Genomic DNA, 27,206 nt, shown 5'->3' on the forward strand with positions numbered 1-27,206 from the left:
CTAGGTTCTGGTTAGGATCTGATGAGGATCTGATGAGGATCTGATGAGGATCTGATGTTTATTGCCTTGTTACATCCGTATTTATACCAGCCGATTTTAATCCTGTCAATTTCTATTACAAAGGTTAGGGCGTTTCTTATCTCCATTCCAGGGAGTAAAGATTATGTAGCTTAACTACCCGCCTGGCACTTAATTAAGGGGTTGTATCCCCTCCCTAACCTCAGGGAAAAATCCCCACCTGGGGAAACAACCTTTCTTGGAGAGGTGACCTTGGTTAAAACACATGGCGCTAAGGAGAGCAAACATATTAAGAACAATATGCTATATATGCCAGGTCCCTTGAAACATATGCTGTGCAGATGTTTCTTTCCTGCAGCGACTGTGTCAAGTAGCAAGGAAGGACCGGCTTCCGGCAAACATCAAACTCAATGGGCAAAAACTAAAACCATTTCCCCTAAGAACAGGAACAAGACAGGGATGCCCACTTTCACTACTTTTGTTCAACATAGTACTGGAAGCCCTAGCCATAGTTATCAGGCAAGAAGAAGAAATAGAAGGCATCCAAATTGGAAAGGAGGAGGTAAAACTGTCATTATTTACAGATCACATGATATTGTACATAGAAAACCCTAAAGACTCCATCAAAAAACTACAAGATTTAATAAATGAATTCGGCAATGTAGCAGGATACAAAATTAACACCCAGAAATCTATGGCATTTTTATACACCAATAATGAACCCTCAGAAAGAAAAACTTTTTTAAAATTCCATTTAATTTACGATTGTAAAAAAAAATTACTATACTTATGAATAAACTTAACCAAGGAGGTAAAAGACCTGTACTTGGAAAACTACAGGATGTTGAAAAAGGAGATAGAGGAAGATATAAACAACTGGAAGAATATACTATGTTCATGGATTGGTAGAATCAATATCATTAAAATGTCCATACTACCCAAAGCAATCTATACATTCAATGCAATCCCTATTGAAATACCAAGGGCATATTTCACAGATCTAGAACGAACACTCCAACAATTTATATGGAACCAAAAAAGATCCAGCATAGCCAGAGCTATCTTGAGAAAAAAGAACAAAGTTGGAGGGATCACAATACCAGATATCAAGCTATACTACAAAGCCTCTGTACTCAAAACAGCCTGGTACTGGCACAAGAACAGGCATATAGAGCAATGGAACAGAACAGAGAACCCAGAAATCGACCCAAGCCATTATGCTCAATTAATATTTGATAAAGGAGGCAAGTGCACATAATGAAGTCAAGACAGTTTCTTCAATAAATGGACTTGGGGAAAATTGGAAAGGTACATGCAAAAATATAAAACTAGACTACCAACTTACACCATACACAAGAATAAACTCATAATGAATAAAAGACTTAAATGCAAGACATGAAACCATAAAAATCTTAGAAGCCATAGGCAGCAAAATCTCAGACATCTCATGTAGCAATATGTTTACCAATACATCTCCTAGGACAAAGGAAACTAAGGAGAAAATAAGCAAATTGAATTACATCAAAATAAAAAGCTTCTGTGCAGCAAAAGAAACCATTAACAAAATGACGAGAGCCCACTGCATGGGAGAACATATTTGCCAGTGATACATCTGATAAGGGGTTAATCTCCAAAATATATAAGAAACTCATATGGCTTAACAAAAGAAAGACAATCCAATTAAGGGTGGGCAAAAGACCTAAATAGACCCTCCTATAAAATAGACATACAGAAGGCCAAGAGAAATATGAAAACATGCTCAAAGTCACTAATCATCTGAGAGATGCAAATCAAAACAACGAGGTACCATCTCACACCTGTCAGAATGGCTATCATCAACAAATCAACAAACGACAAGTGCTGGCGAAGATGCGGAGAAAAGTACACTGCTGATGGAAATGCAGACTGGTGCAGCAGTTGTGGAAAACAGTATGGAGTTTCCTCAAAAATTAAAAATGGAACTCCTGTTTGGCCCAGTAATCCCACTAATAGGAATATATCTCAAGAAATCAGAAACACCAATAAGAAAGAATATATGTACCCCTATGTTCATAGCAGCACAATTTACAATAGCTAAGATTGGGAAACAGCCCAAGTGCCCATCAGCAGATGAGTGGATAAAAATTTCACACAATGGAATACTATGCAGCTGTGGAAAGGAAAGAACTTTTACCATTTGCAACAGCATGGATGGACTTGGAGAGTATTATACTAAGAGAAATAAGCCAGTCAGAGAAAAACAAGTATCACATGATCTCACTTATATGTGGAATATAATGAACAAAATAAACTGAAGAACAAAATAGATCCAAAGATAGAAGCATGGAACAGACTGTCAAACCTCAGAGGGAAGGTGGGGGAGGAGGGGTGGGAAGGAAGAGATCAACCAAAGAAATGTATGCATATATGCATAACCCACGCAGACAATAGGGTGGTGAAGGTCTGGGGTGGGGGATAGGTTTGGGTAGAGGAGATCAATAGGGGGGAGGGGAGGGGACATATGTAGTACAGTGGGGCCTTGACTTACGAGTGTCCCGACTAACAAGTTTTTCGAGATACGAGCCGTCTCTCGGCCGATTTTTTGCTTTGAGTTGTGAGCTAAAATTCGGGTTACGAGCCAGCTTCAGATACCCCACCGCTAGTTGGCGCAGCGAACGCCACAGTGAACGCCACAACATCAGCCCAGCATCACGTGTCTCACTCGTTCACTTTTTTATTTGATATACGAGTAATTAGAGTTACAAGCTCCGTCACGGAATGAATTAAACTCGTAAGTCAAGGCCCCACTGTACTTTCAACAATAAAGATATTTTTTAAATAAAAAAATAAAATAAAATTCAAAATAAATGAAGGAAATCTAATGAACAAAACAAACTAAGAAATAAAATAGAATCAGAGGCATGGATACATGAAACAGACTGATGAATCTCAGAGTGAAGGGATTAACCAAAGTTCTTATGTGCATATTTGCATTATCTATGGACGCAGATGGTGGGGTGGTGAAGGCCTGGGGTAGGGTGGGACCTGGGTGGAGGTGAGCAATGGGGAGAAAGAAAGAGGAAATCTGTAATACTCTCAACAATGAAAACTTTTAAAAAATAAAAATAATAAAAAAATAACAGTGAATTAATTACAAAAATAACCTGTTGACTTAATTATAAGCAAATTTTGGTTAAAAGCATTTTAAAACTAATAGGGTGGCTGGGCCAGTGTGGCTCAGTGGTTGAACATCAACCTATGAAATAGGAGGTAAGGGTTCAATTCCTGGTTAGGACACATGCCAGGGTTGTGGGCTCAATCCCCAGTGTGGGGCATGCAGGAAGCAGCCAATCAGTGATTCTCTATCATCATTGATGTTTCTATCTCTCTCTCCCTCTCCCTTCCTCTCTGAAATCAATAAAAATAATTTTTAATAATTAAATTTAATTAATGTTAATTTTCACATATGACATATGGACCAGAAATTTTGTTCCATTAAATCCAAAATCTGTTAAATTAATGTCCACAAAATCAAGGGTTTACTGTATTTGTCTTTCTCGGTCTCACTTATTTCACTTAGTATAATGCCTTCTAGGTCCATCCATGTTGTTGTAGGTGGCAAGATTTCATTCTTTCTTATTGCTGAATAATATTCCATTGTGTGTGTATGTGTATATATCACATCTTCTTTATCTATTTGTCTATCAATGGACACCCAGATTTCTTCCATATCTTAGCTCTTATAAATAACTAGAGGCCCGGTGCATGAAATTCATGCACGAGTGGGGTCCCTAGGCCTGACAGGTGATCAGGGCTGATCAGGGCCCAAAGGCCCCAGCAGGATTGGGAGAGGAGGTGATGGTGGCCAGGCCGGGTGCAGAAGGAACAGACACCAAATGCCAATGCTGCCCTCGGTGCCCCGTCACCCCACAGTTCCCCGCCTCCTCCCTCTCCTTCCCTCAGTGCCACACCACCACCGGGGGCCTGCTGGCCAGGGGAGGGGTTGGGGAGGAGCCAGGAAAGGTTTCAAATGTGCAGGAGGCAGTCAATCAATGATTCTTTATCATCATTGATGTTTCTATCTCTATTTCTCTCTCCAAAATCAATCAAATATATATTTTTTAAATGCAAGGTTTTTAGAGAAAGAAAGGTAGGGCAACGGAGCTATTGACAGGGGGCATTTGAGATCTTGCTCACATTTCAGATAGGATAACATAAGGTGGTCCTCAGGGGGTGACAGGTGAGGAGTGGCACTGGGTGGAGCAGGGCACTGCAGGCTGAGGAACAGGCTGTAATGACTGAGAATGTCTGACAGTGACACTGAGCACGTGTTGGGGTCATTGCTGGAATCATTCATCCTCAAGAGGTTTTCATTCCAATGGGAGGAGAAACATGGACATCAGAAGGCCTTTCTTAACCTAGAAGGTGAAGTGGGAGGCAGGAGTGGGCTGCCCTGCCCTTCAAACCCACAGTATGCAAAGGGGTGGGCAGAAGCCAGAAGCTGGAGCTGACGTGGTGCTATTGGCCAGGGAGGCCAAAGCCATGCCCCCAAGAGCACACAGTCTAAGAAGGGGCGGGCAGGAAGCCAGTAGCTGAAAGTCAGAGCTGAGGCAGCCTGGCAGCACTACATCTGCGTTGGAGCTAGATGGGGAGCAGCTGTCAGTGCAACCGGCTTTGGAGTAGGAGGGGCTGCGCTTCCTGCACATCACTGGTGAGTCCCTGAAAGCCCGTGGCATGTCAGCCAGGCCATGCGGGGCCTAGGAAGGCCTTTCCCTCCAGAGTCATTCTTCCCAGGGTGGCAGCGTCTGCCACTTTTTTTTTTCCTTTTCTTTTCTTTTTTCCCAATTTATTTTTTTTATTGGAAAGCAAGCTCTGGGCTTGTAGTTCCTGGGATCCCTGGGCCATAGCATGCATCACCAGGCCTCACTGCGCCCCCCTCCCCCTCCTCCTGGGTTGAGCGTCTGGCCCCTGGTGATCGTTCCAGTCTACACCCTTAGTGCTTTTATTATATAAGACTAGTGGCCCGGTGCTCGAAATTCACCACATTAAAAGGGAATTAATTAGAGGAAATATTTTAATATTGCTATTTGCCTTTTCTCTATAATAGAAGTGTGAGAGATGAAAGGAAATTAGTAAAATGTATATGAAAACAGTATATAAATTTATTAATAAATAAACAGCAACAAAAAGATATAACAACAACAGAGGCATGATATAAAAACAACAAAAACATGATATGAAAACAAAAACATGATATAAAAACAACAGTGACGCAAACAATGACTGATAAAGTGATTAAACTTATTCTAACATCTCCCTGTACACCACATTAAGAGTGAAAACACTTTCAGAGTGAATGACTAATTTCCCTTGTGATGAAGTACTTAGAACTTTAACTGTAACGTCACATGCTCTTCAAACTCGAGAGAAAGCAACGTATAACTGACCATGTGCGAAAATAGGTTCAGGTAGGAATATGCCTACTTTGTCTAGAGTTTGTCCTTGTGATTTATTAATAGTCATCACAAATGCTGGGATCACAGGAAACTGTCATCGAATTAATTTAAATGGGAAGCCAGTGTCAGATGGGGACAAATCAATTCTTGGAATCAGAACAACCTCTCCCTCTGCAGATCCTGTTAATACTTCAGCTTCAGAGAACCAAGATGGCGGCATAGGTTAACGCCGGAGTTTGCTGCCTCGAACAACCACTTCAAAAATACAACTAAAAGACGGAACGGACATCATCCAGAACCACAGGAAGGCTGGCTGAGTGGAAGTTCTACAACTAGGAGGAAAGAGGAAACCATACGAGACTCAGAGGAGGCGCAGTGCTGAAGTGAAATACTAAGGTGCGGAGTGCATGTGGAGCGGGCCGGAGGCGGAGGGCGCGGTTGTTGTTTTCAATCAGGAGGGAGTTTCAGACTCTGAGCTCCAGATCCGAGAGAGTCTCTAGGGACCCAGACTCAAATGGGAGAAGCGGGAAGGCAGCTTTCTCTCCGAGGTTTGCAGTAGTTGTAGAGCCGCTGGGGACGGAACTGAGAGCAGCCATAACTGCTCGCTCCGCCCGCCCTGTAGATCCCCTGGGATCCGCCCCGCCCAAGCCCTGCACAGAGGCATTTGCCGGATAGCCTCAGGCAAAGGCTAGATTAGCACCACCCAAGAGATTCAGCACAGAAGCTCTCCCACTGCAGACACAGCTGACTCTCATAGCCAGTTAGCCTGGAGGTCAATTCACCCCCAGTATTGCCGACAACAATCAAGGCCTAACTACAACAAGACTGTGCACAAAGACCACAAGGGGGTGCACCAAGAAAGCATAAAAAATGCGGAGACAAAAAAACACGACAGAAATGGAGGATATAGAGCTAAAAAACGCACTTTTAAGGGCTTTCAATAATTTGCTAGAAACTGCCGATAAACTTGATGAGAGCCTCAAGAAATCTAATGAGACCCTCGATGTTGTGATAAAGAACCAACTAGAAATTAAGCATACACTGACCGAAATAAAGAATATTATACAGACACCCAACAGCAGACCAGAGGAGCGCAAGAATCAAGTCAAAGATTTGAAATGTGAATAAGCAAAAAACACCCAACCGGAAAAGCAAAATGAAAAAAGAATCCAAAAAAATACGAAGATAGTGTAAGGAGCCTCTGGGACAGCTTCAAGCGTACCAACATCAGAATTATAAGGGTGCCAGAAGATGAGAGACAGCAAGATATTGAAAACCTATTTGAAGAAATAATGACAGAAAACTTCCCCCACCTGGTGAAAGAAATGGACTTACAGGTCCAAGAAGCACAGAGAACCCCAAACAAAAGGAATCCAAAGAGGACCACACCAAGACACATCATAATTAAAATGCCTAGAGCAAAAGACAAAGAGAGAATCTTAAAAGCAGCAAGAGGAAAACAGTTAGTTACCTACAAGGGAGTACCCATACGACTGTCAGCTGATTTCTCAACAGAAACTATGCAGGCCAGAAGGGAGTGGCAAGAAATATTCAAAGTGATGAATAGCAAGAATCTACAACCAAGGTTACTCTACCCAGCAAAACTGTCATTCAAAATTGAAGGTCAGATAAAGAGCTTCACAGATAAGAAAAAGCTAAAGGAGTTCATCACCACCAAACCAGTATTATATGAAATGCTGAAAGGTATCCTTTAAGAAGAGGAAGAAGAAAAAGGTAACCATAGAAATTATGAACAACAAATACACATCTATCAAGTGAATCTAAAAATCAAGTGAATAAATAATTTGATGAACAGAATAAACTGGTGAATATAATAAAATCAGGGGCATAGAAAGGGAGTGGTCTGACTATTCTGGGGGGGGAGAGGTGTGGGGGGTGCAGGAAGAGACTGGACAAAAATCGTACACGTATGGATGAGGACGGGGGGGGCGGCGTTAAGGGCAGAGTGTGGGGTGGGAACTGGGTGGAGGGGAGCTATGGGGGGAAAAAGAGGAACAACTGTAATAATCTGAACAATAAAGATTTAATAATAATTAAAAAAACACATACATGCAATAGAATGGAGATCACCTGCACAAAGCTATAAACTACTTCTTGGTCCCTTCTAACCCTTCTCTAGAAGCAGAACCCTACATCCTCCACTAGCACTATCTGTTTGACTGCCTCCCTACCTCCACCCATGATTGCCTACAGTAGCCTAATTTCTCCTCCCCACCCCATGCCATCTTCCCCAGTCTCCCATATGACCACAGAAGAGTATTACCCATTGTGGCTCTCCTCAGCATACCTAAAATTTAAAATATCTGTTCTATGTTATATTCTCTCAGAACCATGTAGAACTAATCAACTAGCTCTAGCAGAAGTTACCCCTCCCAGGTATGCCTGCATATTAATTAATAGTGAGCATCAGCCAGAGAGCAACTGATTTTAGGGAAAGTGAGGCAGAATCATGGTGCAGTGAAAGTAACACTAGGCTTGAGGGTCATGTGTCCTTGATCTTATTCAGCCTATGTGACTTGGGGCAAATCAATTCACCTCTCTGAGTCTCAACTTCCTTAATTTATTTATTTTTTTAAGTGCTATAACAGTTGATCTTTCCAGATCTAACATCCTGCAGTATTCCACCATACAATGCTGCTTTTCTGATTTCCATCCCCTCAGAACCTGGTGTACTGGGTGTGTTGAACTGTAATGTCTGAGAAAAATAGAATGTAAGCCACATGTAATTTTAAACATTCTAGTAGCCCCACAAAAAAGTAAAAAGAAACAAGTGAAATTAATAATAGATTTTATTTAACCCAATATTTCCAAAACATTATCATTTCAACATGCAATCAATATAAAAATTGAGTTTCCATTCTTTTTTTAGTACTAAGTCTACAAAACTTAGTGTGTATTGTACATTTAAAGAACATCTTGATTTGGACCAGCCACATTTCAAATGCTCAAGAGCCACACATGGCTAATGGCTAATGGCTACCGTTTTGGCAGCACAGGTATAAGTCTAAGAGGAAGTCCTCCTTTCACTCCTGACCTTTTTAAGCCCAGAGTTGAAGACTGACATGAGTGCTAGCCTGCATCCTGAGAAAAGTCAAAGTCATCAGAGAAGTTCTGGTCTGAGTTTCTTCTCTGACTAGGAAGGTAGGAGGGCAAAGTTCAGGACAAACACAAAATAGAAAACCTAGGAGGCTGCAAGAACAACAATAATGGGGAACTTCAAGGAGGGACAGAAAATGAGTTGGGCATGGTCAGGTTTTCTTTATACTCAAGGTTTTCCCAATACAAACCCCAAATGCACACAGAGCTCCTATCATATCAGTTATATCGATTCATTCCTTTAAACATCTCTGAACACCTAACTCCTAGGCACTTGGCTGGGCAATGGAGATGCAGTTACCCTTCAGGAGAGCTCTCGATTGGGTCAGGATGACATGTTAAACACCTCAATTATTCATTCAAAGTGAGATAAGAACTCACTTGAGGCTGAGAGAGGTTCGATCACTTTTCTACAGTCACACAACCAGAGTGGTGGAATGAGGATCCAAACCTGACTCTTAAACATGGCATTGAACCATACTTCCCAGTTTTAAAGAGCTCATGGTCCTGGAGGCAACAAAAAATGTCACAACTATGAGACAATGGAGTCACTACCACAAAAGGACATGAAGTAGGGGCTGGAAGCAGGGGGCATTAAGATTCCCAGGGGTAACCTTCTGTGCGTCTGGGAGGTTGAGGAGCTCACCAGGTGAAAAGGGGGAGGGAAATGGACCTTCCACAGGGAACAGCAAAAGTGTGAAGGAGCATTCAGTGTTCAGAAAACTGGTTGGTGGGGCAGCTAGAGAGCAGTGTGCATAAAAAATAGAGGCCCCACATGAAAGTGGAGGTATGAGCCAAAACCAGTGCATAAGGGGCCTGAAATTCCATGAGGAACAATGTAGGTTTTATACTATGGGTCATGGGAAGCCTTAAAAATTTTGTCTAGGGTAGTAAACAGGACCAGATTTTCATTTGAAGAAATCATTCTAAAGGAGAGATCTCAAAGCTTATGTGTCACCCTTCCTCTCCTAGGGTTGTTAACTCTATTAAAAGTCCATTTGTAAAGGCTAAGATTTGTTTTCTAGAGTTGGATCACATCTAGGGACTTAATCTCCCAATGGCCTGTGAAGTTTACTTCTCCACCCATGTTACTAAACAGAAATTGTTGACTTGCAAATCTTGAAAATCAACCCACAAAAAGCTAAAAGCACCTCCTTTATTCCTGGCATCAGCACTGACAGAGTTCCTGACTGAGGATGGTTTGCTTGGCCAGCTCCTGCTGGAAACCTTGCATAACCTTGATGGCACAGTAGTATTTTACATTTACTTGCACAGAAACACGTAAGAGTCTTGTGGCCAGTGACAGAAAACGCTGAAATATTTCAGGTGCTCAAATTCTGAGGCCCCATGTCTCCTCCCCATAACAAGGAATAAAATTGTTCACTGCCTTCAAAACCCATGTCTCCCCTCTCCCCAACCCCCTCTGCACATCCCTTCCAGGTCTCCTGATTACCCAGTTCCATTTTCAGCTCATCAACCTCTAAGGCTGGCCTACTTTTCAAGGCCACACAAGCATATTACATTGTACAATTAGGTAAGAAAAACATCTGCATTATACAAATAATAGATTATAATTAGAACAGGATATTGAAAGGGGGAAACCAGCAAGTGTCCACCAGAAAGCAAGGATACAGGCAGAACTGGTAAAAAAAAAAAAAAAAAAAAAGCCATTAGACAAAGTACAAAAATACTACTGCATCGCAGGGGCAAGGGCTTGACAAGAGGGAAAGAGACAGCAGCAATACTGAGTGTAACAGAATAGGAGCTGGCCACTGACCGCCTGGAAAACCAAGCTGAAGCCCAAGAGCACCAAGCAAGATCACTTTACCCAGTGAGAAGAGCGAAGCAGACTCATTTTGTTTTCGGTAATCACCTGGGTGGTTCTGAAAGTCATGCCCTGGTCTGAATAGAGAGTGGGCCCAGGCAGTTTCGAGTCTATTGCAAAACCATGGAAATTGAGTACAGATAAACAACCAGGCCAGATCCATGAAGAGGAGCATAAGAGAGAAAAGAAGAGGCCCTCTCAGGTGGCACTCTGCCTAACTAAAGGCCTGGTCCAAGGGTAAGATGTCCAAGGGGTTTTTCTGAACTTCCAGCTTCATTCACACCCTGACCTAAAAAATCAACCCCTTGCCTTTGTCAAGAAGATGGAATGTTTCATGGACACACTCTCCATTCCCAAACCCCTCCTTAACAAGGCATCTCTGGGCATAAGAGGGGACTGTTCTGGAGGACTTGTGCCCTGCGGCCCCACTTTGTTTCCATATGACCTGACACCAGCCAAAGTGGGAGAGCATTTGGGCAGCAAGACAGTTCATGTGGAAAAAAAAAAAAGGAGACATATGTAATACTCTTTGTAATATTTTAAGCAATAAAACAAAATTTTTAAAAAAAGACACAGATTGGATTAGCTCTTCCTAGAATTAAGCTGGCCCCACTCCCATAGGGGCCCAGCCAGCAACAGGAAATTGGTGCCGTGGATGAGTTATTCTGCTGTGGGGAGTGGAGGGGCTGAGGTGAGTGGGAAAGACCACTCAGTCACGGATGGAGAGCTAGTAGAGAGAAGAAAACATAGCCTCCCGGATCCAATGGAAGAGCTGAGCCAGCTTGCAGAGGAAGGGCAGGGAAGAAGGAGACGCTGCAGGGAAAAGAAGATTATTGTCAGTGTACCTTCCTTCACTCCCCTCCTCTTCACTTAGTCCCATTTCCCATCCCTCAGGAACTCTACCAACTTGGGAACATAAGGATTCTTTTGGAAGCATATTTTGATGCTTAATGTTATTTCCTCCTGCTTCCCTCCTCAACAATAAAGAATTTCACTTTCTCTAGGACATATTCTCTGAAATATACTTTCTTCACTTGGGTTACAATGATCTTAAATTTGCTGAGAAAAAGATTCAAATATATTATGTTTTACCTTTTTGATATACGAAGAACTGCTTATGTGACTGCTTCTGGTGCGTTGAATTTGGGAAGAGACTTTTTACTACATTCATTTCTATAGCTTTTAAATTTGGAGCCATGTGACAGTATTACCTATTTTTATCATGTTAAATATACTGAAATTAAAGCAAAATTCACCTCTTTGGAATTAAAGCTGAGTTGGTTTGTTTTTCATTATTTGAATTCCTGATTTGTTTTTAATTTTTTAAAATTTATTTTAGAGAGAGGAAGGAAGAAAGAAAGCGAGAGAGAGAGAGAGAGAGAGAGAGAGAGAGAGAAACATTGATCAGTTACCTCCTGAGTGTGCCTGGGGATCGAACCCTCAACCTGGGTATGTATCCTGACCGACAATCAAACCTGCCACCTTTCAGTATACGGAACAATGATCCAACCAACTGAGCCACACCAGCCAGGGCTGAATTCCTGATTTTTTAACTGATTTTTTTTTTCTATCTTAAAAAGGAAGATGTTATTTTTTAAGAAAGTTATTGACAGACTAATTTCTGTATATCCTTTCTATGGAGGTCAAATTGCAGCCCATTCATGAGTCCTCCTTTCCCATAACACCACCACTATAATGAGTCAAAACTACCACTGAATGTCAGGACCATCAGCCAGGCACTTCTGAAGAAGTCTGAGCGCTCTGCGAACAGCAAGCTCAAATGACCTCTTGACATCTGCACTTAGGAGACCAGGGTTTATGAAATGAAAGGGCTTGAAAAACCATAAAAAATTTCTAAATTTTTATCAAGTCTCTGGAACAATGGAGAAAGTCAGAGGATAGTGTCTGCTATGACGAAGTAACTGCTTGAGCTAAAGCCAACCCTTGGACAGATAAGGGTGAAGGCCTGGGGAGCGGGTGGGAGCAGGACACAGTGGGTCAGTAAAGTTAAATTTTTAAAAAGTCAGAGGATAGATATGAACGAACACAAACTATCTTAGCTTACCTGAGGCTAACTAGTGATTCTTTCCTAAAGCAAACAGAGCTCTTCAGAGGGAATTCCTGCTCAGTGTTCAGCAAAGGGGTGAAAAAGACAACTCTGAGGTATACAAAGGAATTAATCCTCAGGAAATAACCAAGGTTGTTCCCAAATAGTACTTAGGGAGCTCAAGTCTGCTTTACAGCACTGCAGAAAACAGAATACAAGATAATCAAAATGTTCTGCAATAGGGAGTTGTTAAAATCAATTATGGGACTTTCTGTAAAATGGAATATTATTTAGCCATTTAAGGCCATGTTTCAAAAAATACTTATGATATGTAAAATTTACTTATACCCATATATGTCTATACATAGAAAAAAGGCCGAAAGTATAACCATTATAATAGCAGACTTACAGGTGATTTGTTTTCTTCTTTAAATTTTCCCTATTTTCCACATTTCTAAAATGTATAAGTATTTCATTTACAATTTAATATGTTTTAAATTAACACAGTTTTTTAAACATATGATGAGGAAGATTTTTTTTTAACTCTGAGGTTCTATTCAGAGTTCAATCCTGCATAAAGTACATGATAAAGTAGATGATAATGACTCAAAGTCAATGTTAAAGAGTCAGCAGGGTAGACTTTTTCCAGACTGCTCTCACAGACCACAGCACTAGTCTCTCCTAGGTGGGCTGGGCCAGCTCTTGCTCAGGTCCAGCAATTCCTCCTTATAGAAGAGATTCAAAGAAATGGCACAGGAGGTGCCTCCATCCCCAAGAGGGCTCCCACAGGCCCAGCCCTTGTCAACTGCCCCTTCTCCAGGAAGGGTAGGAGAGGTAGGCTTCATCACTCACCTGGATCAAACCTCACCACCAAGAGGTAGAGAATCAAGGTGGCCAGGAGGCTCTTTTTGAAGGGCAGGGAAACGAAGTGGCTCACTGCAGAGTCCCAAAGCCGGCGAAGCAACATTAGTAGTGACAGAAACTTGTGGAAGGAGTCTGGTCAGGGAGACAGAGCATAACTGTAAGGTAAGTCACAGGAACCAGCTTCCCTAAAGCTGAGCTTTGAGCTTGATTATAAGAGTTGAACAGAAGGTCATTTTATAACTCATGTAATTCATAAAGTGGTTCTAAAGGAGATTCCGAAGCTCCAAAAATGTTTTAAGGACTATATCACCACACTATCATCTCCTTAGGGGAGGACTTTGACAGACCACATCTACTCAGCTAGATAAATCTGGCATATTTGGTGTTTTTCTAAATATCCTCACTATTTTATAACATTATTTATATTTTGGCCTAAGATACATGCATAGAGTTACACAGAACAATACGTCTTGATTATCACAATAATGCAGGAAAATAAAGGGCACTTAGCACACATAGTGAAGAATTCAAAGGTCCTGGATTATGAATATAAACATGAACACTACCAACCCAAGAACAAGTGGTGCCCAGTCCTGATAGGACATCCTGAATTTGCCATCAAACCCCCTTCTGCCTCCTCCTCCCCATGGGTGGAGGGGCAGAGGTCTTGGGTAGCCATAGGTAATCTCTGAAGCCAACATGTCCTGTTTGCAAAAAAGTGATCCTGTCTCAGCAGGTTCATGCTCTTTAGCACACACACACACACACACACACACAACAACAACAACAACAACAACAACAACATTTAGGACAACAGTATTACAGTCTCCTACAGCTGAAGGGCTCTTGTGGGGGTAAAAAAAGGACTCAACCTATTCTATGTATTATGACCAATACATTAGAAACCACCAAGGGGGAGGGGGGGACTTAAATTCACGATAAAGAACAATTTCCCTACAGAACTGCCCATTGATAAAATGAGCTGCTTTAGAAGATAGTGAATCTCTGCACTTAAACGTATTTATGTACAGTCTAGAAGTCTAGATCACTCAAGGAAAAGGAGATGAAAAGGATTAAAGAACCAGGGGAAGGGTCTGGAGTAGAGGAACCTTTAAGTCCCTTTGTAACAAATCAACACCCACATCCACCCTTTTGCAGGTTCCCCTTGTATGATGCTAGCCAGGTGTGTGGTATTGAGTCCTGAAGTGGTTTCTCTACAGAAGCCAGTTTATAAATCTGCGCTCTAATGTGCAGAGGTGGGCTGTCTCTGAAGGGGGTGGACATCAATCACTGGAAAAGACACCCAAGAGGTCTGGTGAGTGAGGCAGATGGGAGACTGAGCAGAGGCACCCAAACTGAAGATAAGTAATTTTTACCTCATAAGTCAAGTTACCAAGTTATCGTGTTAGTTTCTCATTATCTTTTGGCTATCCCCAAGCATACCTCAGCTGTGTCTACATTTGTGCTAGCATTTAAAGGAATAACATCCTACCTAACCCAGCATAGTACAGGCAAGAGATCTAATGAGAGGACCCCAAGGAAATGGTGACTTTTAGGAGAAAAGAGTCAAGGTTCTGAGACCCAGCAACACATTCCCATATGAAGATTTTCCTTCCACTACCAACTTCAGAGTGTCTGGACTTTCTAAGCAATTCAACTGGTTTCCTATTCTGTGATTTGGGAGTTACTCATAGAAAGAATTGCTCCCAAGCTCCCAGGAATGTCACGATGGACCCCAAGGTCCAGAGGAAAGCCCACACTACACTTTAAAGAAGCCACAGAAGGATAATATCCTACCTTCCTGGTTTAGCTTCTGGTCCTTCTCAGAGTCAGAGTGTTCATGTTTCTGCTGTTGCCTTGCTATGCTGATGACCTGGAGTACATCCAGCCGTTGCTCCTCACTGAAGGCTGCAGAGCCCACCACTAGCTCCTCAGCCTCCGACAAGCAGCCCAGAGGCAGTAGCACCTGCTGCAGGTAAAGTTCTGCCAAGGCTCTGTATTCTGGAAGGCCCTGATTGTCTGGGTCTTGGATCCAGGCACTGGCCGCTTCTAGCATGGCTCCAGGCTCTTGCATTTTGCTGTATAAAAGAACACTGCAGCCCAAAATAATCCAATCCCACCCCCACCCCCCAGAAAAAAACAGTCAGTGTTCCACAGTTGGTTCATTTCTCATAACCACTATACTCTCTTATCCAACTCCTCCCCTGTGTCCTCCAGCCCTTCCTTATGGAATGCTGACATTGAAAGAATTAGGATTCCTAGAAAATAGCAAAAAGTTATCACTCTACTATGACACTCCACTCTGTCATCCCATTTCACATTTCCTATTCCCAGTATCTTCTCTCTTCTTCTTTCCTTTAACCCACTCCTAAATCCCTCCTTCCTCATCCTTTAATGAAAAAAAAATCAGATTTGGAGGAAAATAGGAGGAGATGTGGAAGAGGAAATATTAGGCACTGATTCAGAAGACAGCAAAAGTCTTCATTTCTGGAATGACCCAATGAGTCAGTAATAAGGACCTACCACAGCTCCAGGACTTTGGGGGGTAGCTTTTCAGGGACCTGGTAATACTGAAGAACCCAGGAAATAACTTCCCGCCACCGATCCATTTCTGCCAAGGCCTGGATCCCCACAACGCACAAGGAGCATTTCACCTCTAAGGAACTGTCAGCAAAAAAACCAATTCAGTTTTAGAAACGGTCCCCCTCCATTTCCATTCATACCTCCACCCTGGGACTGTTCTTCCCCACCTTCCAATTTAGCAGCCATCACTTCCATTCTCCCCATTAGTATTCAAAGTGTCCTCACAATTACAATTGGTCTCATGGGCCCCAACGTAGAGAAAACTGCCCATTCTCCTAGACATTAAAAGTTCCTATAAACCTCCTAGAGGCAAATCAACTCTTGCCCAACATCTTTGTATGCAGGGGTACTTTCCCCTTTGTATGCCAGAAAGAGAAAAGTACACCTACAACACAGGTGTGTGGTTGGAAAGAGAGCTGGAACTAACAGTTTGTGTGAAGAAATGGGCATGAAGCCTGAGTGTGGGTATAGGGAATCCACTGGCCTTAGTGCCAGCCAGTGAGGTACCTCCAGGCACCAGGAATCACAGCCTTCAGCGTTTACTGCAACAAGCCCCCATACAACCCCTAAAATCACAACCAGGGCTCCTCAGCTTTGACTGTTCTACCCACCACCTCCCTAGTGTGATCTAATCCAATTTTACAACCCAAGGTTTTTCTCTAAGTTGATTCTTTAATCCAGTTCTTCAGCAGGACCAGAACCCCATTCCCACTCATCAGCCAAGACCAGAAGTGAACAACTTAGGGATGGGGAGTGTACCTAGGAAAGGACTGAGCCTGCTTAAGAAAATAATTTAACACACTACGCATTCTATCTTCCCATCACGCCATCACATTGGAGCAGGGAGCAAAGAATTGGCTAAGCTCTGTTCAGGGGCTGTTTTCTCCTCTGTAGAACGGGCACATCAGCCTGTCAGAGGCTTCCTGTGCACATTCTGGGAATGACCGGTTCCCGAAATGCTGGTCCCTCCCCAGGCAATCCCCGCACGTACGTGCCCACAGGCCAGTCAGCCTGGGCGTAGTTGCTCAGGCTCTGGCCGGCTCGCTCGCAGGTGTGCAGCGCCTCCCGGAAGTCCAGGTGCACCACTAAGTGATCGGCCGCCTCCTCCAGTAGAGACGCGGCTGCCGCCGGCGACAGGATTACGCGCCCCGTTTCGCTGCTGCTTAGGGCACCCCCGCCCCCCCTAAGGGGAGCTGCAGCTGTCGACGGGTCACTCTTCATAGCAGCCCGGTTCGAGGCCTGTCTCTACAGACGTCCACGTGGCCCCTCTCCCGGGCTCCAGGAGCCCTATTCGGCCTGGGAGAAGTGGGCAGTCCTCACAGCCTTATCCACACCCTTCACGAGGCCGCGACCTGGACAAGGAAGAGAAAGGGGCTATATTCTAAGGCTAAAGCTAGGCTCGCCAGGCACCTGGGGAACCAGTTTACACCTCGGATGTGCAGAACGGCTGCGTGCCTCAAGTACCTGGCCTAGCTTCTCTGCCCCCACAGCGTGTACGGATGCACCTAAGCCCTGGGAGGATGCGAGTGTCGGCTACTTCCGAAGAACAGAGCACTCACCCAAGGTATAAACGGTATCTTTCCTGTTCTCGCGGCTCTGCAGCATGGTTTTGGCGGCGCGCGGGACTCTGGGAGTTGTAGTTTTCCGACCCTAGGCTCAGTAGCTCTAGTGATGCAGATGGGCAGGTTCGGACTACAACCACCAGCATGCCGCGCTCCCCAAAACTGGCACTGTCTCCGGAGAAAACAAACCGACAGCAGTGCTTTGAGGCCAGGAATATCAAAGGTGGGGTTATGTTCAGAGAGGAGTTGATGCCCTTACTAACCAGACCTGGAAGAGGCCAGACAGAAGAAATTCCAGTAAGGAAATGGAGCTAATGCACTCTTCTGAGCATCTGTAGGGATAGCAATTAAGGCAGACCAGGAAAGGCACTGAAAGGAAACAACAGTTTGTACCGCCTTCCCAGACCCAACTCACATTTATCCAGTACTTGAGTGCCTGGCACTATGCTAAGCGCTTTGCGTGCAATCTAATTTAGTTCTTCCCTCAGAACAATGGTTATCTCTACTTTACAGTGTTGCAGAAGACCAAAGAAATACCAAGCACGCTTCCTAGAGAAAGGGAGGGACCCCGTTTATTAACACTAGTGGACTCCGGGAATAATTTCCAAATCAGAGTGAAGAAACACGCGTTTTATAGCCTTCTGGGGTCTTTGTCTTGCAGATATGGTTCTGACCCCTTTCGTGGGCTTACAGGAAGGCCCCTGGTGTTGGGGGTCCCCAGGTCATATCCGATGATCTGTCCTGGGGCCAGTGATAACGACCTCCCCGCCCCCAGGACAGTGCATTGTTCACAGTTTTTGTGGTCTGACACTCCTTGCAAGACCAGTTTCCTCCTTAATAGGAGATGAAATTGAATCTTATTTAAATAATTTGCTCAAATCACACAAGTAGTGACAAAAAATGACATCAATCCATGGCTCTTTTGGCTCAAAGGCACATATTGAAGCACTAGTCTGTTCTGCCGGATGAATAAATCTGTGCTTTCTAATTAGGGAATTCATGATCATCACACAAGCAAGTTATACAAGTTGAGCCTTCATTGTGTCACATAAAATAAGAGATACTGTGTGCAATGCAATTTATAATAAAGTTCCAGAGCAGAGCAAATATTCAATAAATTATAGCTATAATAATTATTATTAAACAATTTTACACAGATATGTAAAATCACATTTATTTATATTCTTTACTTCACTCAAACTTTGCCCTGCCTCCAAACTTCATAATAAGCCCCCTCAGCTTTAATTTCTCCCCAGTTTCTTACCTTTTGAACTCTCTCCAAACGTCTCTGGAATTCTTTTGAAACAGGAATTTTAGGGTAATATAGGCAGGCTTAGGGAATTTTTAGAATTGGGGTCTGTGGAAAAATAATAGGGTTACAGATTGGGAGAAGGTACATCTCCATAACACAAGGAAGCCTGGTGCAGCTACATTTCCATAACACAAGGAAGCCAGGTGCAGCTACATTTCCATAAGACAGGGAAGCCAGGTGCAGCTACATTTCCATAAGACAGGGAAGCCAGGTGCAGTTACATTTCCATAAGACAAGGAAGCAGCAACAGGGATATCTCCATAACACAAGATAGCCAGGTACAGGGAGCAGCAACAGTTGCATTTACATAAGACAAGGGAGCTGGAAGTAGCCAAAAGGGTCTATATCTACACTAATAAAAGAGAAACATGGTAATTAGCGTACGACCGCTACCCTTTTCATTGGCTAATCAGTGAGTATATGCAAATTAACTGTCAGCCAAGATGGCGGCCGGCAGCCAGGCAGCTAGAAGCGAACATGAGGCTTGCTTGCTGCAGTGAAGGAGGACTGCAACATTCCCCGCCTGCGCTGCCGGCCTCTGAGCTACAACTCTAAGCAACTATGTACTATGTTGCAAATAAGAAGATAAACAAAACCCCAGAAACCGGCTTTCATTCAGCCGGGCTTTAGCAACATTGTATCGATGTTTTCAGCAGCAAGGCCTCAGAGCTAAAGCTGGCCCAGAATAAATTTTTTAAAAAAGAAAACAAGGAGCGGTTGGAAGCTTCAGTCACTCGCTTCCAGAAAACAGCCCTCAGCCACTAACCCAGACTGGCCAGGCACCCCAGTGGGGACCCCCACCCTGATCCAGGACACCCTTCAGGGCAAACCAGCCGGCCCCTACCCGTGCACCAGGCCTCTATTCTATATAGTAAAAGGGTAATATGCCTCCCAGCACCGGGATCAGCAGAGCAATGAGGCTCCCGGCACCAGGATCAGCATGACAGGGGGCAGCGCCCAAACCCCCTGATCGCCCTGTGGCTCTGTGTGTTACAGGGGACAGGGCCACAACCTCCTATCTGCCCTGCTCTGTGCCTGATAGGGGGGAGCTCCCCAATCCCCTGATTGCCCTGCGGCTCTGTGTTTGACAGGGTGCAGCTCACCAACCCCCTGATCAGCCCTGCTCTGTGTGTGACAGGGTAGAGCCATAACCTCTCCACCGGCCCTGCCCCGAGTGTGACAGTGGCGGCGCCCCAACCCCCTGATCGGCCTTTCTCTGTGGGTGAGAGAGGGTGGCGCCCCAACCCCCCTCCACAGGGCCTTGCTCTGTGTGTGACAGGGTAGAGCCATAACCTCCCCATTGGCCCTGCCCTGAGTGTGATAGGGTGCAGCGCCCCAACCCCCTTATCCGCCCTGCTCTGTGTGTGACAGGGGGCGTTGCCCCAACTCCCCTATCGGCCCTACTCTGTGAGTGACAGCAGGGAGCTCCTCAACCCCCTGATCGGCCCTGCTCTGTGTGTGACAGGGGGCGTTGCCCCAACTCCCCTATCGGCCCTACTCTGTGAGTGACAGCAGGGAGCTCCTCAACACCCCTGATGGGCCCTGCTCTGTGCATGACAGGGGGTGGCGCCGCAACCTCCCCATCAACCCTGCCTTGAGTGTGACAGGGGGCAGTGCCCCAACCCCCCAATCAGCCCTACCCTGAGCGTGACTGAGGGTGGCATCGCAACCTCCCAATCCGCCCTGCTCTGTGCATGACAGGGGGCAGCGCCCCAACTCCCCAATCGGCCCTGCTCTGAGCCTGCAGACTAGGGGCTGCACCTAGGGATTGGGCCTGCCCTCTGCCACCCGGGAGCAGGCCTAAGCCAGCAGGTCATTATCTCCCGAGGGGTCCCAGACTGCGAGAGGGCACAGGATGAGCTGAGGGACCCCCCCCCCCCAGTGCACAAATTTTTGTGCACCGGGCCTCTAGTCCTATATAATAAAACCATAATCTGCAAATTGACTGGTGGAAGGACTGGTCGCTATGACACACACTGACCACCAGGGGGCAGACCCTCAACGCAGGAGCTGCCCCCTGTTGGTCAGTGTGCACCCACAGGGGAAGTGCTGCTTAGCCAGAAGCCGGGCTCACAGCTGGTGAGCACAGCGGAGATGGCAGGAGCCTTTCTTGCCTCTGAAGCAGTGCTAAGGACCCCTTGGGGAGTCCCAGACTGTGAGAGGGCATAGGCCGGGCTGAGGGATCCCCCCTCCCCAGTGCATGAATGTCATGCACCAGGCCTCTAGTTTACAAAATAAAGAAGAAGGAAGAAAGCCCAGAAAGAAAAGAACAATGAGGGAGGAGGGCATCACATGTGCCATGTGGTGTTTGACCTTTGAGTTCATGAGTTGCTATAGTGACCAAATCAAAAAGGGGGATAGTGGCCAATCAGAAGGGATATCCGGACACAGGGACTTGCAGCCTTTATAAACTGTGGAAGAAGGGACGGGGTGGGACCCTTTTCCCCTCCCCACGTGGGAGTCCATTCTGTGGGACTCTTCCCCTCCCTCCACGTGGGAGTCTGTACTTGTTCTTCAATAAATCTCCACCTTTGCTATACCACCTTCTGTCCGTGGATTCATTCTTTGACTCCAGTGGACAAAGAATCCGGGTTCCAATCCAAAAATTCCCTATCACTTTCCTCCCCTAGTGATTAGACAGGCCAGGCACAAGGTGTCTGCTTACATCATACATCTCCTTCCCTTGTCACCAGATTTAGACAGACCCACCTGCTGGATTTTCAGTTCTCTGTAGAAAGTTCTCATGAAAAACAGAGGCAGAAACATAAAATCCATCAGATTCTAAGGAAAGAGAAGTAAGCACCCTATAATCATGTAAGATGATGAAGTTAGGACTGAATTTATTCCATCTACTGGGTGCCAGGCTCTATTCTAAGAACTGAGGATCCTCCAGTGAACAAATGAGGCAAAAATGTCTGACTTTGTGGAGCTTAAATCATAGTGAAAGGAAACAAAAAACAAGCAAGTAAAAATATACAGTATTATTCAGATGATAATAAATGCTAAGGATAAATAAGTAAAGTAGAGAAGAGAGACTGGGAGTGATAACAGTGGTGGGGTAGAGTTGGTATCTACATTTAGCTTTGTTTTCTAACAGTAAATCCAGGGTTGGGAGCAGAGCAGAGAGAAAACGTGGTCATCATGCTCAGGACTAGACCTTGTCTGGGGCATCAGTATTGATTTTGGAATGCCACCCTTGGGAACAACATATTTTCAGGGTCATTTGGGAGAAGCTTCACTCTAAGTCCCTATTCCTCACCAGGCAATATGCATTCCCACACAGCAAACTCCAGAGGTAAGCAAAGAGCCCTGAAAAGTGGATCAGTCTAAGACTGAACTTACCAAAGTGTTTTATCAGCTTTACCTCAGATTTGACATCATACTTATTGGACTAAAGAAAAAAGTCTGTTTTTCAGAACTGGGTTTAGAAGTCTTCCTTGAAACATCAGGAAAGCAATAGGAGCACCAGAAAACAGACCTAAGCTGGCTTGGGTGGGTGGAGACTGGTACAGCCACATCACTTCACTGCCAGTAGCACCACCTCTAAATTGTTGTTGCCTTGAAAAGACCCCTTCCTTAATCCCAAACAAGAAATTTCTTGCTATTCCAAAATTTTCCAGGAGATGGCAGTACATCCTTAAAAGCAGCAGACCTACCAGAAACAAATTTGCCTACTTTGTGGCTGCCACAGAAGCCAAAATTAGGTCAAGATATTTGACGGGTGGGTGGGGTGCTAAAAATTATATTAAAATCTGATTCTGTTCTAGTTCCGTGTTTCACCCAATTTTTTACTAAACAGGGCTTCATAGTGGTCTGTATGTCACCACTTAACCTTTAGCACTGTTATGCCCACAAATTGATTCTTAAACACACAGCTACTATGACTCTCCACCATCTCACCTCTGTCTGAATGTACCCAGAATTTCTCAAGCTAAGACATAACAATCCTAAACATAAGTAAATTCATTCCACCTGACAGAGAGTGAACAGGTATTATAAAAACCTAACCCAGGGTTCATGATGCAAGCTTTGAAACCACCTTTCCTCTCCTTGGGTAAAACAAGAAGTAGAAATAAGGCCTGATCTGTAAAGCCAGATCTATAAGGCACGGCCCAGGTTAATATTTGTATTGTTGGAATCATTATATTTTGAGAAAACTAGTAGAATAAGTGAAACACAAAATCCACATTCTAAGTCATCGCCTGACCTCTACCCAAGCTCTGGTACTTGGTGTTCTTCCTTCCATTCAGTTAGAGGAAAAGAAGAGATAATCCAATAGCACATTGAACTCTTTAAATCACTGGAATATTTCAGGCTAATATAAGGTGAGATGGTATAATAAATTGGGAAATTAGTAAGGAAAAGAAAGAATCTGACTCCACCTAAAAGTTCTGTAATTTTACTTTCTAACCTGGAATCCAACTCTTGACTCTTCTTTACAGAGGTCAGAAGAGCCCTTCTGTGGTCAGCCCAGCCTGTCCTGATCTCCCCCCAAGCTGGTTCTACATTTTCTGACAATAGATAGGATCCATAGCTGCCCCTTTGAACAAATCTCATCCAGTCAGAGCCTCTCAGTACAGGGACGTTGGTGGCAAAGGTCTGGATGCAGTAGGATCATATCCAGAGTAGACCTTTGGCCAGAAGCAAGCCAAAGAGATAAATATGGTAGGGTGGAGATGATATTTTTTCCAGGATGGTCAAGGGTTGTGCCTCCCTCACTCAGACCTTTGTCAGTTAGATGGCATTTTTATGGCTCTTTTTAAAAGTCTGAACTTGTAGTTCAGAGCAGAATTGAAGGCTTCCTGTTTACTCTACTCCATATTGACACAGAAAAATTCTTACTTGTTTCTGTATCTAAGAAATAATCATCATAATCATACTTCTGTATAGAACTTCATAATAATAATAATAATAATGGCTTTATTTATATGGTACTGTATTAACTATGTGCTAGGCACTGTTCAAATACTTTACATTTAACTCATTTTAATCATCAACAACCCTGTGACAAAAGTTTGAGTGTCATTTCTATTTTGTAAATGAAGAAACCAAGGCACAAAGAGGCTAAGTGGCTTTCCCAAGGTCACACAATAAGTGCATAGTTAGGACTTCAAACTAGGCAATTTGGCCCCAGAGTCTTTCTCCTTAACTAATACATAATACTGGCTCTACAAGATGCTTTCACTTAGCATATTTGAGCTTGACAGCAAAACTGTGAGCAAGGTAACATAGGTATATTATTATTTCTACTTATAGATGGGAAACGAAAGCTCAAAACACGTTTCAGTGGCAAAATTGGAGCAATTACTGGATTTTTTCCTTTTTTTAAAATAGAACTTTCTATTTTATTAGATTAAAAAACACAAACAAATCCAGTAGGAACTAGGGGAAGAGATGGTGAAATAAATACAGGAAAGGGCTAGGCAAAGTTTAGAGATGACAAAGGGAGAAACAGAGAGGAGGGGTACATTGAGAGCCCGAGTCAGGGCAGAAAAAAAGGTTTCTAAGGAATAAACATCTCTTCATTTGGTGACAATTTTCTGGCACAAGACTCAAGGCCCAGAACTAGGGAGGGGCTCAGGAGGTGGTGGGCCAGGACCCAGAGCGGAGACAGTGAGTGACAGTTTGTGGACAGTGATGAACTTCTTGTAGGCCTCACAGATGATCTTGAAGGCTCGAACAATGACATAGAATATGCCTGTAACAGGGTACTGGTATAGAGTGGGGCCATGGGTCACTTTGAAGACCTCTAAACAGGAGCCTTTGATGGCCACCCTTGGGAAAACCATTCCTCAAATGTCACATCATTGCTAAAAGTGATGAAGGTACCTAAGCAATGAGCAGGAGGGATGAGGGGTCCTGTCCTGGCACGGAGAGTCAATGCAGAAGCCATGGGAGTAGGATCAAGTCCTTCCATATCGACATTCTCTTCTGTAGGGCCTGGCTTCTCTACCAGCAGCACTGTCACTAAATGGTAGGTAATTATGAGCCCAGGGCACTTTCGCTTCTTGTGAACCTGCTTCCCTTTGTCAGCCTGGAGTCACTCATATGTCTCCAGTGAATGTAAGTTGAGCTCCTCTGTGATCTTGGCCTCCATGAGCAGCTCCTCCTGGGTCAGTGGCTGCTCCCTGTGGGACCCCTTTCGCTGCTTGTGACTGGCTCTGCCTCTCCTGTACCACAAGGATATTTGTTGTGTATGTTCAGCTGTACACTGACTCATGAACTTCCGACTGTCAGAGGCATTATCCTGTAGTTCTAGTGGTCTTGGACCTTCTGAGAGATACCATCTGGGGTGCTGACCGTTTGAGGCATTACTCTCTTGAGAGGCTCCTTTTAGGTGTTGGATACTACTTTGTGCTTCCTTCTTGACTCTTCTACTTCATCACTGGATGGTTCATTCCCTTCATCGATGTCAGAATCCACCTCATCTTCTGTGTCTGATTGGTCCCTTTGATATTTAATATCTCATGATTCTTCCATGAAATCCCCATAAATCATCTGGTAGAAATCTTCTTTATCTGCCTCCAGGAGCCCAGAAAGCCAGTTCCCCCACAGTCCCCTAGGGGGTCTGACCCCTAGCCAAACAGAGGTCCCTCACCCAGTGGTTCTCCTACATATTTCTAACCAGACCCCATGCTCAGAGGCATTCTTCAAAAAATCATCAAAGCTACTCTTCATCCTCCTTGAAGTTGATAGGATGCCCTTCTATGGAGACATGCTGTCCAATTCCCACCTTTTCTCACCCATCCCAGGAGTCAGAGGGTTTGCTCAGAGAAGGCCAAGCAAATCTTCACAATTCCAGACCAATCCTAAAAAATGAAACAAGCAGTGGATACTCACTAGGGAAAAATCAGTCCTGGCTCCATCATGGAAGGGTGGAAAGATGCTACCTCCTCCTGACCTTTCCTTATCACATTGGATTCAATGTTTTCTCATAGTTATTTATATAATTCCCTTATTCAACTGTGCCTTTCCTGGGAATGGGAACAGGGTCTCACTCACCTCAGGACCCCTGTAACAGCTAGCATTGTATACTAGTAAGACAATAGGCATGTAATGTTCCAGAGCAGTGGTTCTCAACCTTCCTAATGCCGCGACCCTTTAATACAGTTCCTCATGTTGTGGTGACCCCCAACCATAAAATTATTTTTGTTGCTACTTCATAACTGTAATGTTGCTACTGTTATGAATCGTAATGTAAATATCTGATATGCTATATGTGTTTTCCGATGGTCACGACCCACAGGTTGAGAACTGCTGCTCCAGACGGACCCACCCCTTCTGAGCTGTTCTGCATCATTTGATCTTGACATTCAGGCACCTTCACCAGTATGCACTGTGTAAAAAGATTGGAAGCTGAGGAGATACATGCCCTAACCCAGACTCCCGACCCCCAAAGAGAGAGACATTTAAAGGTGTTTCCAAATACTGGAACCCACGGCTTGCTTTCTTGCCCATGTTCCTTCTAGTACTCTCTTCTTTATTTCCTCGAAAATAATAGAATAAGCTCAGTCACCCTGAGTGTTAGAATTTTAGAATTGGGCCCTAGCTGGTTTGGCTCAGTGGATAGAGCATTGGCCTGTGGACCAAAGGGTCCAGGGTTCAATTCATTTGGGGGCTCCTCCCTGGCCTGGGCCCTGGTTGAGGCTCATGCAGGAAGCAAGCAGTCAATGTGTTTCTCTCACATTGATGTTTCTCTCTGTCTTTCCCTCTCTCTTCTACTCTCCCTAAAAATCAATGGAAAAATATCCTCAGGTGAGGATTAACAAAACAAAACAAAAAAAGAACTTTAGACTTGGAAGAAACTTTATCACATTTTAGTTAAGGAAATGGAGCCTGAGGTGGTTAAACTATAGCCCTATATCACACAGCTGAGAACCCAGCATGCCTTGCCCTAGCCTGTGCCACCCCATAGAGAACTTCACCTTTGCTGAAAAAATGCTTTCCTCACTAGCTCAGAAATTCCTGCCATTAATCAAATGTACTTTGATTTATAACATCAAAAGTCAACTTTAATGCCCAGATCTTAGCTGGGAAGAGCAGCCCACAGAGGGAGCTACCTGAGGACATTAACAGCCCCAACATCCCTCCCTTCACCAATGTAGAGCAGCAGCCGTTTCCTGGGGGTGGGGAGCAGGGGTCAAGGGGTTCTCAACACATTTTAATATTCCAAGATGACAATGTCCTACACTAGAGTCTCTCAAAAAAGAGTAGGAGTCATAGCAGATCTAATACACAGATACAAACTAAAGAAGGCAGTCAAAATGGGGAGACAAAAAACAAGCCCCAAATGAAAGAACAAGAGAATCCTCCAGAAGAAGAGCTAAATGAAATAGAGATGAGAAGTTTACCAGAGTTCAGACTAATGAGTACAAGGTTGCACAACACCATGAGAAAACATATAGAAATTATGAAAAAAAAATGACCAGTAGAAATGAAGAAT

At 44.1% G+C, this 27,206-nt stretch overlaps 1 protein-coding gene, 1 long non-coding RNA gene and 1 pseudogene across 6 annotated transcripts in view; 1 reads left to right on the forward strand and 2 right to left on the reverse strand.

The window, feature by feature from the left end:
• PEX26 (peroxisomal biogenesis factor 26) overlaps window positions 1-17,442 on the reverse strand; it is a 32,485-nt gene extending 15,043 nt beyond the window's left edge. Inside the window, exons 1-6 of one of the 5 annotated variants that reach the window (XM_070409262.1) lie at window positions 16,881-17,439; window positions 15,830-15,970; window positions 15,104-15,399; window positions 13,295-13,438; window positions 12,461-12,516; window positions 11,147-11,208 (exon numbers count right to left, since the gene is read on the reverse strand). In XM_070409262.1, the coding sequence (XP_070265363.1) occupies window positions 12,485-12,516; window positions 13,295-13,438; window positions 15,104-15,399; window positions 15,830-15,970; window positions 16,881-17,110 (843 nt within the window). In that variant the 5' untranslated portion in view covers window positions 17,111-17,439 and the 3' untranslated portion in view covers window positions 11,147-11,208; window positions 12,461-12,484. Of the gene's footprint in view, window positions 1-8,245; window positions 11,209-12,460; window positions 12,517-13,294; window positions 13,439-15,103; window positions 15,400-15,829; window positions 15,971-16,880 lie in introns of those variants that run through there. The other 4 variants (XM_070409263.1, XM_070409260.1, XM_070409261.1 and 1 more) reach the window with 4 other exon arrangements.
• LOC139006714 (uncharacterized) overlaps window positions 17,117-27,206 on the forward strand; it is a 73,465-nt gene continuing 63,375 nt past the window's right edge. Inside the window, exon 1 of the long non-coding RNA XR_011470793.1 lies at window positions 17,117-17,453. This is a non-coding gene — a long non-coding RNA (uncharacterized lncRNA). The remainder of the gene's footprint in view (window positions 17,454-27,206) is intronic.
• On the reverse strand, window positions 24,286-25,791 carry LOC139005128 (vacuolar protein sorting-associated protein 72 homolog pseudogene; annotated as a pseudogene).

Source organism: Myotis yumanensis, unplaced genomic scaffold (assembly GCF_028538775.1).
Source record: "Myotis yumanensis isolate MYYU_CA2020_CCGP unplaced genomic scaffold, mMyoYum1.0.hap1 SCAF_3, whole genome shotgun sequence".
Lineage (NCBI taxonomy): Eukaryota > Metazoa > Chordata > Mammalia > Chiroptera > Vespertilionidae > Myotis > Myotis yumanensis.